This window comes from Brassica napus, chromosome C9, assembly GCF_020379485.1.
Source record: "Brassica napus cultivar Da-Ae chromosome C9, Da-Ae, whole genome shotgun sequence".
Lineage (NCBI taxonomy): Eukaryota > Viridiplantae > Streptophyta > Magnoliopsida > Brassicales > Brassicaceae > Brassica > Brassica napus.
The window spans coordinates 51,336,439-51,353,743 of NC_063452.1; the positions used below are offsets into that span (position 1 = coordinate 51,336,439).

At 39.3% G+C, this 17,305-nt stretch overlaps 2 protein-coding genes and 1 pseudogene across 6 annotated transcripts; 1 reads left to right on the plus strand and 2 right to left on the minus strand.

Annotated features, from left to right (window-relative positions):
• Nucleotides 1-2,162: 2,162 nt before the first annotated feature.
• On the minus strand, nt 2,163-4,735 carry LOC125592347 (annotated as a pseudogene).
• On the minus strand, nt 3,965-7,601 carry LOC106359122 (tRNA-splicing endonuclease subunit Sen2-2). 5 transcript variants are annotated; one of them, XR_007328213.1, is made up of 6 exons: nt 6,913-7,601; nt 5,647-6,384; nt 5,212-5,393; nt 5,021-5,095; nt 4,431-4,605; nt 3,965-4,101 (listed from the first exon to the last, which is right to left on the minus strand). XR_007328213.1 is itself a non-coding variant. In XM_022711154.2 (3 exons), the coding sequence occupies exons 2-3, from the start codon at nt 6,373-6,375 to the stop codon at nt 5,040-5,042; spliced, it is 741 nt and encodes a 246-aa protein (XP_022566875.1). In that variant the 5' UTR covers nt 6,376-6,384; nt 6,913-7,600; the 3' UTR covers nt 4,783-5,039. The 5 variants fall into 5 exon arrangements, 3 of the variants coding, with proteins under 3 accessions (XP_022566875.1, XP_022566878.1, XP_022566874.1); XR_002661929.2 differs by lacking the exon at nt 5,212-5,393 and having other exon boundaries at nt 6,913-7,597; XM_022711154.2 differs by lacking the exons at nt 3,965-4,101; nt 4,431-4,605; nt 5,212-5,393 and having other exon boundaries at nt 4,783-5,051; nt 6,913-7,600.
• Nucleotides 7,602-14,376: 6,775 nt separating this feature from the next.
• LOC106412483 (E3 ubiquitin-protein ligase RSL1) lies at nt 14,377-17,201 on the plus strand. The gene is made up of 3 exons (XM_048767317.1): nt 14,377-15,197; nt 15,649-16,427; nt 16,533-17,201. Exons 1-3 carry the CDS (start codon nt 14,481-14,483, stop codon nt 17,020-17,022), a joined length of 1,986 nt encoding a protein of 661 aa, XP_048623274.1. The 5' UTR covers nt 14,377-14,480; the 3' UTR covers nt 17,023-17,201.
• Nucleotides 17,202-17,305: the final 104 nt, after the last annotated feature.

Here is a 17,305-nt window from a genome sequence, read left to right on the forward strand (position 1 = left end):
TTTAGGATTTTAAAGCTAATATGATGCAGTTTCATGGCAGCTAATAAATTTTGATAAGTTCTTCTTCCTCCAATTTGGATATAAGATTGAAGAATCTGTCAGACAGGAATTAAGAGATATTTTGGGTATTCAGAATCTTGGAGGAATGGGATCATATCTTGGTCTACCAGAAATCTGGGGGGATCAAATCCAAGTTTTCAGCTTTATACAGGATTGTTTAAATAATAGAGTCAATGGGTGGACTTTCAATTTTTTCACAAAAGGTGGAAAGGAAGTGATCATTAATTCAGTGATTACAGCATTACCAAATCACACGATGTCCTGTTATCGTTTGCCTAAAGCAACGGTGAAAAAACTGACAAGCGCGGTATCACAATTTTGGTGGAGTCCAGGGGGAAGTACAAGAGGCATACACTGGAAATCATGGGACAAAGTATGTGTAGATAAGGAGGAAGGAGGTTTGGGGTTTAAAGATATCGCTGATTTCAACACAGCGATGCTTGGTAAACAGTTATGGCGTCTAATAGAGAAGCCAACACTTTATTTTCTCGAGTTTTCAAAGGTCGGTATTTTAGGAATGCTTCACCCTTGGAACCGATTCGTTCATATTATCCGTGGTACGGCTGGCGGAGCATTGTTTCTGCTAGATCTCTGGTTAGCAAATGACTAATCAAAAGTGGGATCAGGGTCTCTATATCTGTATGGAATGATCCCTGGCTCCCAACCACTCGCCTCAGACTAGCTAATAAAAATCAACACAATTTATACCCGGACCTTACAGTAGAGTCCCTCATTGACTCTACCTCGCGTACTTGGAATACAGAGGCAATTAGGGCTTTGGTGGATCCTCAGGATGCGAAACTTATAGAAAGTATTCACTAAGCAGGACTCAGCGGGTTGATAGAGATGGATGACACTTTACAAAAACCGGAAAAATATACGGTCAAATCAGGATATCAGGTAGAGCGGATTTATCCAGATAGAGAAAGACCACTATTACTGATTAGTGACAGGGTGTATAGCAGTGCGGAAGAATTTACAAGCAAGAGGGATTCAAGAGGATATTTGTTGTGTAGATGTGGAGCTCCTGAGGAATCAGTAAATCATGTGTTCTTTGAATGTCCTCCAGCTCTTCAGGTTTGAGCACTTTCGAAGATACCATCAAATCCAGCTATTTTTCCAACAAGTTCCCTCTTCACAAACATGGATCATCTATTCTGGAGAGTTTTATCACAGATAGAGGATCACCAGTTTGCATGGATACTATGGTACATCTGGAAAGCTAGGAATAATAAGGTTTTCAGTAATTTGGATATGGACCCTATGGATACACTTAAATTGGCTGAAACAGAATTAACATTGTGGGCTGAGGCACAAATTGTGAATGATCAGAGGACGCCACCACCAATAATAGATACGATATTGCCGTCGATCCCAGGACGATGGTGTTTTACAGATGGCTCGTGGAAAGAGGGCATTATTTTTTCAGGACAAGGTTGGCTCAGTACTTTGGAAGGTTTCGATGGATTGTTAGGGGCGAGAAATGTCCGGGCTATTCTTTCGCCTCTTCATGCAGAGATGGAAGCACTACTATGGGCAATGGAATGCATGAGGAATTTACGTCAATTTCAGGTCACGTTTGCAATAGATTGTTCTCAATTGATGAAGATGGTTTCGGAACCAGAGGATGACCAGCTTTTGCAAATTATTTAGAAGATATCAAGATCCTGAGAGAGAGTTTCACCCGATCAGAGCTTATCTATGTACCACGAACGCAAAATTCAAAGGCGGATAGTCTAGTACGCAGTGCTAGAAAGCAATCGTCTTTCGTTGTTCACATGGATGCAGATCACCCAGTTTAGTTTACAGAGTCAGTATGAGTCTGTGTTGTTGATGACAAAAAAAAAAAAAAAAAAATTCTTCAGTGCAATTGTGGGATTAGAATACTTCAGATGCCATTTTTAGGCTTAGGCTTCTCGGGCCCAATACCCATTAAAGGGGCCAATATTCTATAGGACTTCTTCGGCCTTACGGTAGGCTCAGTCATATTTAAAGGGAACAACTAGTTTCACAATAAAAGAATCAACAGTTTTGCTCCTGACTACTACTTGACATAAAATTACCACAACTCAGATGTTTCCAAAATGTGTTTTTTTTTTTCCTTCAGAACATAGTCATCAAACTAATAATTCACATCAATAACAGAGTCAGAGGAGTAGCTCTTACAATCCAACTCCAAATCAACGGTACCTGAGAAGCAGAAACCAAGATGAGCAAAGAGAAAGTCAGTTCCTTTAGAGATTTCAAAGAGAAACCATCACTTATCTAATAAATATATATATGAACTTTAGAATAGATTACCTTATTATTATTATTCTGTTAGTCTCCACCCATTTCTGCGACTTCTTCCACCAAACACCAATCTTCTTAAGCTTATTCCCTGTTTTCTTCTTTGCACTTCATCATCGATATCCTCAGAGTAAGAAGGGTTTCTTTGATTATTGTTGTTTCCAGCAGAGAGCATGGCGTTAGCCTTTTCCGCAGCTTCTCTCAATTGGTTTGATTGAACTTGGAGCTCCCTGAGTTCTGTTCCCATTTCTGACTTCAGTGTCTCGTTCTTGTCTGAAACGATCTGTAGTTGTGTCTCTTTATCCATCAAATCCGCCTTTAACTTCTCGATTACCTCCCTTTGTTGTTTCAGCTCAGCTTCAGCTTCAGCATCTGTCTCTTTCTGGTTCTTCAGTAATAGGTATACGTTATCGGTCTCATCTGAAATAAACTGTAACTCTGTTTCCTTAGCCACCAACCTCGCCTTTAGCTTGTCTAACTCTGTTTCCATTGCTGAGTTTGACGCTTGAGTTGCATCTAGTTGCTCAGTGACTCTAACCGCTCTCTGGCTATTCTTCTCAGCCTCTCTCATTGCAAACCCTAGCTTCATGAGCACGTCTTGTATATCTGTCTCCCTCTTGTGGATATCTGACTTCAGTGTCTCGTTCTGATCTGAAACGATCTGGAGTTGTGTTTCTTTATCCATCAAATCCGCCTTTAACTTCTTGATTACCTCCCTTTGTTGTTTCAGCTCAGCTTCAGCATCTGTCTCTTTCTGGTTCTTCTTTAGTAATAGGCATAGGTTATCGTTCTCCTCTGAAATAAACTTTAATTCTGTTTCCTTACCCACCAACCTCGCCTCTAGCTTGTCTATCTTGGATTTAGCTGTCCTTAATTCAAACCGGAGTTCAGCTTGTATCCTTAACCGAGATGAAGCCTTTACATTCCCCTCTTGGTCATTTTTACCAGAGGCTTCTAGAGCCGCTCTCAGTCGCTCTACCTCACATCTCAAGGAAGATATTTCATCCTTCATCTCATTTGATTCCCCAAGTTCTAAACTTGCATACTCTTTAAGCAGAGTTTCGTGGTTTTCCAAAACCCCGGGTTAGCCAGAAGTTTGGTCACAAGACCTCCAAGCCATACCATCCTAGATTTTGACTGTTCAAGCTCCACCGCCATTTTCTTATAACTATCAACTGCTTTTGTGCCATCTGACTTCAGTTCTTCTACTGCCTTTTTAGCATTCTCCATTTGCCTTAGAGTTTCGGTGGCTAAAGCCTTCGTTTCAGCGTCTGTTACCTCACAGTCCTTAAGTTGGTTACTAAAATTCTCGACGAGGAAAAGCGTGTCCATTAAGTTTCCTCTCAAAAGCTGAATCTCAGAGTTACGCAACTCAGCTTGTTTCACATGATCAGCTTCAGAAGAAGCCACCATCTCAATCTGAAGCTTGAGTTGTCGGATCTCTTGAACAACAACAGCCAGTCGTCCCCTTTCATTAGTACTAGTAGCACCAAACTCCAAATCCCATCCCTGAGATACACTTCGATGATTAAAAGCACCGGTTTTATCTGTTTCTTCCTCCAAGACCTGATTCTTAGTCTCCTGGAGCTTAGAGGAAACTTCTTGTAGCTGTTTCTTGGACTCTTCTGCTTCTTGCTTTGCTTGCTTCTTTGATGTCTCAGACACACTGACTTGATGTTTCGCCTTCTTCAGCTCCCCTTGAAGCTGTGAGACTAGCGACTCAAGCTCCGTTATTCTGCTCGGCCTCTTCTTCTGTTAGCAAACAAGCATGACAGTGTTACGGCAATCCCAAGGAGATAAAATAAACAGACAATAGAGTGGAAGTTAGTTACATTTTTATCTCTCAACTACTCTAAATTAAATGTTCTACCTAATTTTATATCCCATAGACACGAAATCTAATGTATGCTACATTTTTCCTCATTAAAGTCAAGTCAGTAACATGTTATGATGGAACGGCTTATCTAGGATCATGCAAATAAAAGATAGTTTATTGAAATCTAAATGCACCAACATCCAACAAAGAATAAAACAATAAAAAATTGAATCTGAAATAAGCTTAGTACAAGAGAGGCTCATACCTCGGAGAAAGGACTTGGTGAAGGTTTACGGTCTGAAACTTTTGGACTTGTGTCCTTTGGTATTCTATTATTAGCTGAGATAGCAGATGAAGAAGAGTCTGTCTCTAGCGCTGCTAACTTTAGTGGCCGAGCAGCACGAGGAGACAGCTTCTTGGGAACATCTGGAGATCCATTTCTGCCCCAAAACACATACAAAATCAAAAACAAAAAGATCGACAAGATGAAAATCACGAGGACATTCACACTCAAGCACATGTGCAAGAGAATTACTGATAGTAACAGATCATTAAAGGTCATAATTTGTTGGCTAGAATGGATTTTCGTTAAAAAAAAAAGAGAGAGACTAGAGAAAAGTTGTGATTGAATTTGATTAAACAGAGGCAATGTATTTGAGGACCACAAGAATGCAACCTTTAAGATTCAGTGTTGAATATAACTCCCATAAGGAAACAACAAAAGGGGAAAAGAATCAGCCATAAATGTAAAGAATCTATAGAAAGTCAAAATCAAGATTTGGGTCTGCATACTGTAATATTCTCCCTCCAATTCACAGGATGAATATATTTTGGGTTTATCGAAAAGATATTTACCATCCTCTTCTTTGCTTCTTCAATGTATAGCCTGACCCACCAACAATTGTATAGAGAGCTCATGAATATTCAATACTGAAAGATGGAGACATAGGTTACAATCGAATGGCAAGAAAACATGACGGTAGTTATTAAAAAGAAAGGATAAGCGTATAAAAATATTTCTTTACGTCTGAATTCATATTCATTACCAGCAAATGAACATCTTAAGGAAGAAACAAAATCTTTTCTCGCACTTCTTACTAATGTCTTATGTTTGCATAGAGATTCGTTGGATTGTGTCTGTGTCGAAACATCTGATTTTATAACAAATGTACTGCTTCTTTTTTTGCTTGAGACTATTCTATTCAAATGAACCTGCTTATCCATAGCTCTGGAACACCATCAAAAACTTGGTGTTTAACATGTCACTCGAAGACTATTTCTATTCAAATGTTACTGCTCATGAGAAATATAATATTATAAAAGATGGTATGAGATTTGAGATTCCCCGAAGAAAGTAAAATGTTGTGTATCTCAATATCAAATATAATTGAAAACAATTGTTTAAGAGATTGATGTGGAAAATCAAAACCAGTACTCAGTTAACCAGGACAGGTTCATCAAAGAGATTTCAAATCACTCACAGTGGTAGCATTTGGTTTTGGATTTGTGGTTTCATCTTCACGATTGAGTTCTGGGCTCCATCTACAAATAGTTTGCTCTTCCACTCTGTAGTTCTCCAAACACAAAGGTAGATTCAAATCCTCTTTTTTAGAGTTACCACTCACATGGACAGTCAATAACGTCTTGGCAACACTGCCGCTTAAACGAACAGCACAATGGACATCTGACCACACTCTTAACCGATTACTATCACCAGACTGAACCAAAACAGAGTATTCAGAGTGGACAAGAGATGGATGGTGACGGTATGCCACGAAATGCACACCGTATTGCAACCCGGATCTCAAAACCCAGTTCTTGGACCGTAAATGTGAATAAGGTTTGAAAAATATCGGGAAGTTTGGTCTTTGTGATTTCATGTACATCCAAGTGTCGACTTCGTTCTCCAAGCAACGGCCTTGGAGGTAGATTTTGATGCATTTGAGATTGTAAAGCAAATAGAAAGCTTCTTCAAAGGATAACTGAATACATTTCTTGTCTTTCTCAGCGGATAGGACGAGTCTGCCAAAACAACAGCGGTCGAGTAGCTCAGCTTGCTCAGGCTCAACCGCTAGAAGCACGTTGCAACTCGAAAGGGAACCGGATGTCTCTGTTTTGGCTAGAGAGAGTTGGAGCTCTGAGACTGAGTTTGAAATTGGTTCCGCAAGAGCTTTGGCTTCAGCACCTTTCCATTTCCATCTGGGTGCCATGGAATGAAGCTGCATATATAGCATTAAAAATCAAACTTTTGAACATAAGAATATAAAAGCCAAAAACAGGTTGAGCAAAATATAAAGCATATGCTTCTGCTTAGTTTATCAGCAGCAACAAGTATTACAGTATAGGAACTCAGACGAACATTGTTAGTGACCAATGGTAAATCAACAATTGACATACTTGGAAGAATCCAAGTTGGAGACAAAGCTATCTATTACCAGCAGAGAGACATACATACTTCAACACGCAAATTGCATCTTAACGTGCCCCTATACATGCTTAAGCTTTTGAGTTTAGCGCAAAAAACTTATTTCAGGCATTTTAACGAACAGTTTCCGTGCACCAATATTCCTTAGAAGATACATAGAAAACATTCAAATAGCTCACAATTCAAATACCAAACCTTATAGAAGTTCAATTATTTAAATGCACCAAAATAAACTCTAACTTCAATGGAGATTCATTCACAATATGATTGATTTGAGGTGTAACAACCGAGTAATTTAGCGAAATCAAAGGTTACTAATTACCTTGATTATCGTTACTGATTCTTTGTTAATCCTCCGCGATCTCGTCGAAGCGGGGAGAGAATTGGACTGAGTTAATTTATTTGATTTTCAAAAATAAAAAAGAGAACAGTAGATTCTTTTGGGAGCATAACTCCATATGACCTCTACCCTCCAAAAAAATCTCCATTTATCCTTTTATTATAATATAATTTTTTTTTCATTTTTTTTAAATAGAAAATGTGGCTAAAGACAGGATTGCCCTAAAATAATTTAGTTATTTACAAGATTCAACCAAAAAGATCCGACCCATACAATACAAACCCTAAAACCCGACCCATCTAAACCAAAACGATGTCGTTTTGAATTACTCAACATTCTCTTCTCCAAAATTTTCAATCATCGGGTCTGTCTCTCCCCCAACCTTCCCCTTGCGACACTCTCTATTGCGAAATCGGAGATTGAAACCCTAGAGTATCCATCTTCGTTCTTCCTTGTTTATTCTCCATCTAATTCGAAAATCCATCTTCGTTCTTCCTTGTTCGTTTGTGTCTCAACTATCTCTTTGTCTCTCTTGTCTGAAACCCTAAAGTCGAGACCGCTTCGTTTCTTCTTCCTTCTTTGTCGAAATCGAAGCTCCATCTTCGTTCCTTGTGGTAAGTGATTAGTTTCCCTTTATTTGGTTGTTATTTGGTCGAATTTGTATGTAGATTTGAAAACAAATTTGGGGAAAACTTTGAATGTGTCTTATGTTTACATCGAATCTGTATGTAGACTGATACGTTTTTTTTTGTGTGTTTCCGATTTGAGTGATAAATTGTATTTAATTTTTGTTAATAAAATTGTATTGGGGAAACTTAGTTGATGTTGTGTTGTTGTTTTGCGGTTTGAATTTAGTTTCATTGAGTGTTGTAATGTCTGTTTCATTGAGTGTTGTAATGTCTTGTACAGGGAAGTTATAAAAGGAAATCAAAAAGGAGTCCCCAATGAAAGGCGTCGCCAATCTCTTAGAATCCAAAAACCGGACTCAATTGCAAAAAGGCCGGAGCCGAGAGTTCACAAGAGCAGTAAGAAGAGTAAGAAGAGTAGGCCAGTGAGAGAGCCAGTGAGAGCACAAAGTGTAGAATCGCTCTCAGCCTCAGATGAGTCCGAAAGGGAGGGGTCCGAAAGAGAGGTATATATTTTCTATTCATTGTTATTTTTAGTGAGAAATGCTGAGTAGTAATTAGTAGTACTACTAGTACTTCTTGTATTTCTAGCATTACTAACATGTATATATGTATTTTGATTGCAGGAAATGCAACCAATGCAACCCCTTGAGTTCTACTTCAAAAGCAGTGAGTTCCCCAAGAGTTCCAAGATACAAACTAAGTGCTTTGTAACCAAGACAGTAAAGCTCATCAAGGGTAAGCCTGAGGCTGAATCGTTCACAAGCCATCCTCAGTTTCAACATTTCTTCCACATGCCAGACGAAGATAACCTGAAGCTCCAGGGGATGTGGATGTTACTCTTGCGCACCATTTGTACTCCAGAAGATGATGTTGCATGATTTGCGGTTAATGGTGTACCCATCCGCTATTCTATGAGGGAGCATGCCCTCATCTCTGGCTTAGACTGCGGTGATTATCCACCAAAGTACGAGAAGTTGGGGGGTTATAAGTTTGTGGATTATTACTTCCATGACAAAAAGAAGATCACCATCAGCAATGTGCAGCAGAAGATGTTATCTATGCCACCGTGTCCAGATAGATTGAAGATGACTGTCTTATTTTTTCTTGGTCGGGTTATCAGAGGAAAGCCGAAGGATTCTGGACATTTAGACCTCTTCATATTAAGGATGATTGACGATTTAGATGCTTGCAGATCATTTCCCTGGGGTCGTCTAACATTTGAGGATGCAATAAAGGAGATTAAGCACGTGATGAACAATCTGAAGGGTGAAGTGAAAGAGGCATGCGCCTTTCCTGGATTCATAATCCCTTTAGAGGTAAATCATATAGTTTTGTAAATTTTTAGTTGTTATATAATTGAAATCTAACACTATGACAATGGATGTACTAGGTTTTGGCTTTTGAGTGTATTCCGGATTTGGGGAAAACGTTTAGAATCTATTCAGACGACTGTAGTGAAGACTGTCCAAGGATGTGCAAGAGCCGGTTTACAAAGTCCAGTCTTAAGGGTTATCCTTTGGAAGACATATATGCTGCAGTTGGAGACACAAAGGTACATGTATATAGTTATAGTAGAAGCTAGATGAACATAAAATTTAACTGATCTAACTTATTGTTTTATTTTCAGGTTATTAACAGTGTGTTAGTTCCAACTATTGGTGAGCAAATTATGCTGGCTCGTATCATTGATGAGGAGCGAGAGTATGACCGTCAGGGCAGGCCAAGTGATACTTGGAACTACTGGTTAAATGTGAAGCAGAAGAATATTTGGTGGAAAGAGCTATATGAGTTAGATCAAGCTGCACGAGGAGTGTTGCCAAAAAATAAAGACAAAGAAAAGGTGACGTTTGCAGAAGGATCATCCTCTAATTCTGGTTTAGATTCGAGGTTGCAAGGTCTGGAAGAGAGGATTTTGGAGTTCATGGGAGAAGGATTTGTTGGACTTCACGTAACGGTGGAGACAAAGCTAGAGGCTCTAGGCTCAAGGATGAGTCATATTGAAAAGAACCAGCGGATTTTGAAAAGAAGGGCTAAGAAAATGGAAGACAAGCTAACTTCTATTGAGAGTAAGGTGGAGCCGAGTCATGGTGAAGACATGGATTTTTGACAGTGGGACTATGGTACATATGAAGAGAAGGAGAAAGCTAATTCTGAGAAGGACAAAGCTAATGCTGAGCAAGAGGCTGGGAAAGAGAACGATAACATCGAGAATACTGAGCAAGAGGCTGAGAGAAAAAATGATGAAGAAGGGGAAGAAAAAGAGGCTGATGACAATGCTCAGCAAGAGGATGAGAAAGAAAAGGAAAATAGTGAGGCTGATGAGCAAGACAAGGAAGACAGTGAGAGTGAGAGTGAGAGTGAGACTGATGAGTTGAAGCAATTGAAGGAGATATGTAGAGTACAAGCTGATAAACTGTGGAAAGAAATTGAAGCGGAAGAAGAAGAGGTTGGAGGGAAACAAGATGAAGAAGAAGGTGAAGAGAAAGAGGCTGAAACCAGTGACGAAGAGAAAGAGAACAGTGAGGATGATGAGAAAGTTGAAGAAAAAGTGGTGGAATCTGAGGCTGAAGGCAAAGATGATCAAGCAGAGGTTGAAGGGAAAGAGGATCAAGAAGAAGAAGTTGAAGGGAAAGAGTCTGAAACCAGGGAGCAAGATAAGGAGAAAAGTGAGACTGATGAGGTGGAATCTGAGGCTCGGGAGGCAGAGATAGAAAAAGGAACTCCGACACCACCACGTGGGAATCAGACAGAGGGAACTCCCACACCACCACGTGGTAGGACTAAGGCAATGGCTGCGAGGAGACTAGTGACAAGGACTATGGAGGGAGAACCTGGAAAAGGTGTTGAAGTTGTTGCGGAAGAGGTTGTGGAAACAGAGGAAAAAAGCAGGAAGAAAGTTGCAGAAGAAGAGAAAAAAGAGGAAGAGGCTGTGAAAGTTGTTGAAGAACAGGTTGAGGAAGTTGTCGAGGAACAGGCTGGGGAAACAGAGGGAAAAAGCAGGAAGAAAATTGCAGAAGAAGAGAAAAAAGAGGAAGAGACTGTGAAAGTTGTTGAAGAACAGGCTGGGGAAGTTGTCGAGGAACAGGCTGGGGAAATTGTTGAGGAATATACTGAGGAAGAAAAGCAAAGGTTGATCATGGTTGTTTACAAGGAAGCACCGAGTCCTTGGATCATGCATAGGTGCAAGGAGAATGCCGCTGTTGCTGTACCTAAGAAGAGTGGCAGGCCAAAGAGGAAATCACAGTGGGTGCAGACTCCTTTCACGGAGGGGAAGAAACGTAAAACAAAGCCTTATGCTTATGTATTTATTAGGAATCTATGTTTAAAACTTGGTAGTAGAATGTTAAGTATTTTGGATGTTTAAAACTTGGTAGTAGAATGCTTTTGAATGTTTAAATCTTGGTGTGTTGCAACAGGTTTGGAAAACTAAGTTTACAGGTGTTACCATGCCCAAAAATGAGTAAGATGGATAACTAGATTTACTGGGTTTATTACGCCAAAAAAACACTATAAAAGATATACAAAAAATTAGTAAACACATGTAAAACACTAAAATATATATATATATATATATATATATATATTATTAAAAAACGAATTGAAAAATGCATTTCACATTTAAAACATGCAGCCGTCATAAATATTTTAATATTATTTTTAACACTTAGTAATACCTATGGTAATCTTCAAGGTAATAGTAATACCACCATACACATAGTAATACTTTGGCATTTTTTACGTTTTTGTAGTAAATCCATCTCAAAAAAGAATGTTTGGTAGTAGAACCAATGATTTTACCCTATTATTATCGTCAAAGAAGACATTTACATAAGCAATTTACGAGAAATATGTATTTTGTAAAATTCTACTTACTATATTGTTAACCATTCACATACTAACAATGAAAGTCAAGGAAGTTTTTTGGGAAACCGTTAAGATTTTCTTAAACTATTGAAAATAATTAACAAAAATAGCCTAATCTATATATTTATTATATACGTAGCCTACGAATTGAAAATAATCATATAAAGATAGTCTAAATTACACATAACGTAGTGATACACATTGGTTTCAAATTGCACATAAGAATACCAGTAAAACCCAGTAATCCAAATTGCACATAATAATACCAATAAAACCCAGTAATCCAAATTGCACATAATAATACCAGTAAAACCCAATAATCCAAATTTCACATAATAAGCCCAGTAATCTCCAGTAAAACCTAGGTAGTACCTGAACCACTCCCACATTCAAAATACGATGCCATACCTTCTCCTCTGCCTCTTCCTCTGGCTCCTCTAGCTCCTCATCTGCCTCTTTGTCCTCTTCCACGGGATTCTCCTACTGATGGAAATCTTGTTTGTTGTGGTTTTCCTTTCTTCTTATCAAAATCTGGAGGAAGTATTTTCTTTGCTTTAACATCTTCTGGTATAACCCAATCAGACATATGAGGAACATGATATATGGTCCTGTGATAAGCCAAAACCCATTGCTCCACCAAATAGTATTTTGAACAATACTCTGATAGATGGAGTTCCCTTCCCGCTGCCTTAGACATGAATGTGGCAGCAACCACTCCATGCACATAAGGGTATTTGTCTTTATCAAATTGTTCACAACTGCAAGTATTCCTAGCCATATCGACAGTATAAACCTTGCCGTCAGTACCATGCACACTGTACTCAAGATGGAAGCTGTTTAATCCGACTTAGTTATATCAAACTCAAAACATTTCTTATGTGAAGCCGTCTGAATATGGACTTTTGCTTTCTCCTTGGTTCTAAATTCTTGACCTAAAACCAAACCTGTACCATCATCCTGTGGCTGATAGACAACTGCTGGTCTTACTTCTGTATCTTTAAACACATGCTCATCTCTTTCCGTGACATTCTCACCCATCTCAATCTCTCCGTGAAAAGTGAGCACACCACCAGTACCTTCATTACCAGTTGCATCATTCTCAGTACCATCTTCATCACCAACCTCTCTATCAGGCAGTGTTCTTGTAACGACAGAACATGTATGCTGCTTGATGAAACTTCTAACCATCCAAATATTTGACGTCTTTAACATTGCAACTCGCACAAACCAATTGCACCCATCTTTGGCTCCTCGACATTTAACCACAAATCTCTTAGTATCCGACTTAATTATATCAAATTCAAAAGATTTCTGATACGACGCTACTTGAATAAGAACTTTTGCTGCCTCCTTGGTTATAAATTCTTGACCTATAACCAAATCCATACCATCATCCCGTCTCTGATTGACACCATCATGCATCTCAATGTCTTCGTGAAAAGTGAGCACACCACCATTACCATCTTCATCACCAGCCTCTATAGCCTCTCTATCAGATAGACCGACATAGACATCAGTTTCATCATTCTCAGTACCATCCTCATCCTCTTCTGAAAGTTGCACTTCTTCATTGATGAACTCCACATGTAGAACACTTCTACACTTCTCATGATTTACTTGCAGTAGATAACCAAAAACGTCTTCATCATTCCAGATGTATGATGGCTTGTACGAATATAATACCATTGGAAAGTAACTAATCTTCACTTGCACCTTAGATTCATCTACCCTTATCTTTCTGCAAATACGCTCAACCAAAGCATATTAAGTGATATCCTCCATTGATTTCCTCAACACAATCGTGTGGATTTCATCTTCTCCTTCACCACCTCCCGAGATCCATTTTATTTCAGCCTCATCTTTCATATAATATCCCCCATAATCAAAACAAATGATTGTGCAATTCAAATTTTGTATTTTCCTGAAATAAAATAGAATATCATTAGAATTCTCATTATTAAGATGTTTAGAATTAATTATCACACCGTACAATCTTCTCTTACTAATACTAATTTAATTCAGTACTATACATAGTAATACTAGAAATCACAGTAAGAAATATCAATATAGTAATCTTAGTATTTCCAGTAAACCTTTTTTCTTTAGTAAAACTAGTTATACCAGTAATACCCAGAACTTATCCTTGTACTAACTAATTCGCTTTTAGGACCATATTGTTAGTATTTTACATCAACCATGATGTATAATTCATTTTAAATGAAATTACACACAGAAAATCATCGAAACACACATAAAAATACCCAAAATCTATAAACACAGTTTTCAAAATCTTTTTAAATCTCTCATAATTTTCATTGGATCTTCTTTTTTTACACTAGCCGAGATATACACTTGTTTTAATAACATTTCAGCAAAAAATTCATCCAAAACGGACGTTAAAAATACCCGATAGCCCTAAACATAGTTTTTGAAATCGTTTTTAATCTCTCAAATTTTCATCAAATCTTACTTTCTTAACGTTACCCATCATATACACGATTTTTAAATGTAATATCACAAAAAAAAATCATCGAAAACGAACTTGAATTGCCTATTTTTTGAGCTTCAAAAAATGCTAATGGAGGATGAGAGGAAGAAGCTTGTACGATGAAGAAGGAGACATATGGGTCATGAAAAATCTGATTGGTTAAGGTTGTTTTGTGGGCCATGTAAGTTATTGAATTATGGTTGGTTTATTTAATTAGAGAATAAATGAAAGGCTAGTTTGGGAAGTGCAAGGATAAAATGATAGGAAGAATAGAGAGAGGGCAGTAGGAATTCATTTAAAGGGGTATGAGATATATGAAGTTAATAACCATTCTTTTGACGAAGGTTCGATCACAATAATAAATGACGTTTTTACCCATATTTCAAGTGGGATGAACTACACGTGCGTAGACTTTCCGCACGTGCGGTTTGAGGGTCTCCTCTCTATATTAAAAAAAAAATGTACGTAAAGCGAAGGGGAAGGCTAAAAATCACTCGTCACCCACCCATACGAAGAAAAACAAAAAAAGGGGACGCACAGTGTTCTTGAATCATCGCTGCTGCCAAGTTATGGAGTTCTTGGGTCCTCTCGATTCCGATTCCGACTACGCTTTCCGTTTGCAGATGGAGGAGGCGCTCGCAGCTTCTCTCGCTACCCGATCTCGTGCTCCACAGCACCCACCGTCGCCTCCCGTCGTCGCTAGGTGCGGATTCGCTGTCGTGGAGGAGAACGCTTCCACGCCGAGGGGTAACTCCGAGACCGTGCGTCGCGGAAACACCGGCGGCGGCGAAGGTAGCTCGAGGGGAAAAGGGAAAACCCACGAGACAGTCGCTAGCGAACGGAGAGACGATCGAAACCCTAACAGCATTAAAGTAGGTAACTTCCAGAATGCTTCTGGGAGACCTTCTCCGGGAGTTACTGTTGGCCCGGCGCAATCAGTCGCCGTCGGCGAGGGGAGCTCGAAGGTTAGTGGCGTAAAGGGGAGTTTCAGGGGAGACTTAATGTATAGACTTTACTTCAAGGGTTTGGTGAGCGAAGAGACTGGGACTGGGAAGGGGAAGGGGAAGGGGAAGGGGAAGGTGAGTGACGTGGCGGCTGGGTTTGGGGTTGCGATCTGCGACCAGAGGGATACTCTGTTGTTTGAGTCCAAGGGACAGCTTGTTGGCCGTGGCGCGAATCGCCAGGGAGCGGAGATTCAGGCGTTGACACGAGGTTTGACCGAAGCATGGAAGCTGGGGATCAAACACGTTTCTATCTTCTGCGATTCTTTTCCCATTTTTCAATTCGTAAAGTTTCCAACTTTTTCCCTTTTCTTCATTGTCACGCTTCACTCTTTACTTGCTCTTGCTGTTGTTGAATGGTCTGTTCGTTTTCCTTCTGTTTACTGGATGCATCATGTAGAAATAGTGGTGAGCTGATTAGTTCAAGTTTCCTCTGTTCCGGTATCAGTAGATGGTAGCTAATGTGCTAGTTACAACTTACGATTTAAAATCTGATTGAAGAGTGGCAATGTCTATTCTATCATTCTATTTTCTGACCATTTTGTAAGCCATTGTTGTCTCTCTTTGCTTTGAAATGTAAAGAAGTTTGTTGCGCTACCTTCACAAGCTTATTAGAGAGTAGACTGTTAATTTCTAAGGTCATTTGCTTGTGTTTTTGTGCAATGGTTCAGAATTTCAATGTTTTATGCTTTCTTTACCTAGATTTTCATTTTCTGTTTATTTTATTTGAATGCAGGTCAGGGGAAGCTGGACGCCTAAGCAAAAGAAGATTGCCATGCTAATGGATGACTTGCAACGGATCAGGCAACAATTCTCGTTTACTCAAGCTGTTCTGGTGGCTGGAAACCAAGTCAAATATGCCTATAAACTCGCTAGGGAATCAATTGTTTCGCAAGCAACCCCTCATGAAAACCCCCGCCAAGCTAAATTAGCTGCTAGGAAAGAAGAGTGTCTTATCTGTTTCAACGATATCGATCCTGAGCGCATGTTTTCTATCGGTAAATGCACTCACCGCTTTTGCTTTCAGTGTGTGAAGCAACATGTAGAGGTGAAGCTGCTTCACGGAATGATTCCGAATTGTCCTCATGATAAATGCAATTCTGAGATGGTTATCGATGCGTGTGGCAAGCTTTTGACTCCGAAATTGGGTGAAATGTGGAAGCAAAGAATCAAAGAGAACGCAATACCTGTCACTGAGAGAGTTTACTGTCCTTACCTGAGGTGTTCGGCTTTGATGTCCAAAACCAAGATATCTGAATCGGCCAAGAGCTTACAGTCTGCTTACCCTGCATCCGGAGTCAGGAGATGTGTCGAATGTCGTGGCCTCTTCTGTGTGGACTGTAAAGTCCCGTGGCATGGAAAGCTGTCATGCACCGAGTACAAGAAACTGCATCCTAATCCTCCAGCTGATGATGTGAAGCTAAAATCTCTGGCGAATAATAAAATGTGGCGCCAATGTGGTAAGTGCCAACACATGATTGAACTTAGTCAAGGATGCAATCACATAACTTGCAGGTATCTTCTTAACACTTTGATCAACCTAAGAAACCTAAGCAATTAATCAATCTTTCCTTGTTTAACCATATTGGTGGCGTATTTCCCTTTTGGTATTCTCGTTAGATGTGGGCATGAGTTTTGCTACAACTGTGGAGGAGGATGGAACAAAAAAACAGGCACTTGTGCTAAGCAATGCCCGACATGGGACGAAGCATACATCATGCGTCAAGATCCAGCTCCAGCGCGTGTGTATGTGTTGCCTAACAATTACTTTGATGATTATGATGAGGATGAATATGAGGATTATGAAGCTGATGAAGATTTTGAATATGAGGATTATGACGCTGATGAAGATTTTGAAGTGGAAGTGGAAGTGGAAGAGGAAGAGGAAGAGGAAGAAGACGAAGACGAAGAGGAAGAGGAAGAGGAAGAGGAAGAGGAAGTGGAAGTGGAAGTGGAAGAGGAAGTGGAAGAAGAAGAAGACGAAGACGAAGACGAAGACGAAGAAGAAGAAGAAGAAGAAGAAGAAGAAGAAGAAGAAGAGGAAGAAGAAGAAGAAGAAGAAGATATAGTATATGACTCGGACGGCTATGAAAGCGAGGATTACTATTGAGGTGTAACTATCGAGGTGTAATTTGGAACCAAAGTTGTTATCTTTCGCTTTATGATCTTTCGGCTGTAAATTTATTGGTGGATCATATGTTTTTATGACTTGTTGCGTTTGAGTTTGGGAGATTCAGCAGTGAGAAATTTGTAGAAACCTTGGGTTTGAAGGTAAAGCTTTGTTTTGCATACAAATGTCAATGACAAAATTGTCACATATAACTTTTAAATCACCGAGAAGCAAATGTTTGATTAAAACCCTCATTTATTTTTGAATCGTTGAGAATTAAGGA

Bases quoted from the DNA above. Each gene is read 5' to 3' on its own strand.
- LOC106359122 (XM_022711153.2), bottom strand. From the start codon at position 6,375: ATGGCACCCAGATGGAAATGGAAAGGTGCTGAAGCCAAAGCTCTTGCG.
- LOC106412483 (XM_048767317.1), top strand. From the start codon at position 14,481: ATGGAGTTCTTGGGTCCTCTCGATTCCGATTCCGACTACGCTTTCCGT. The intron at 15,198-15,648 runs GTAAAGTTTCCA...ATTTGAATGCAG, and splicing joins CTTTTCCCATTTTTCAATTC to GTCAGGGGAAGCTGGACGCC. The intron at 16,428-16,532 runs GTATCTTCTTAA...TATTCTCGTTAG, and splicing joins TGCAATCACATAACTTGCAG to ATGTGGGCATGAGTTTTGCT.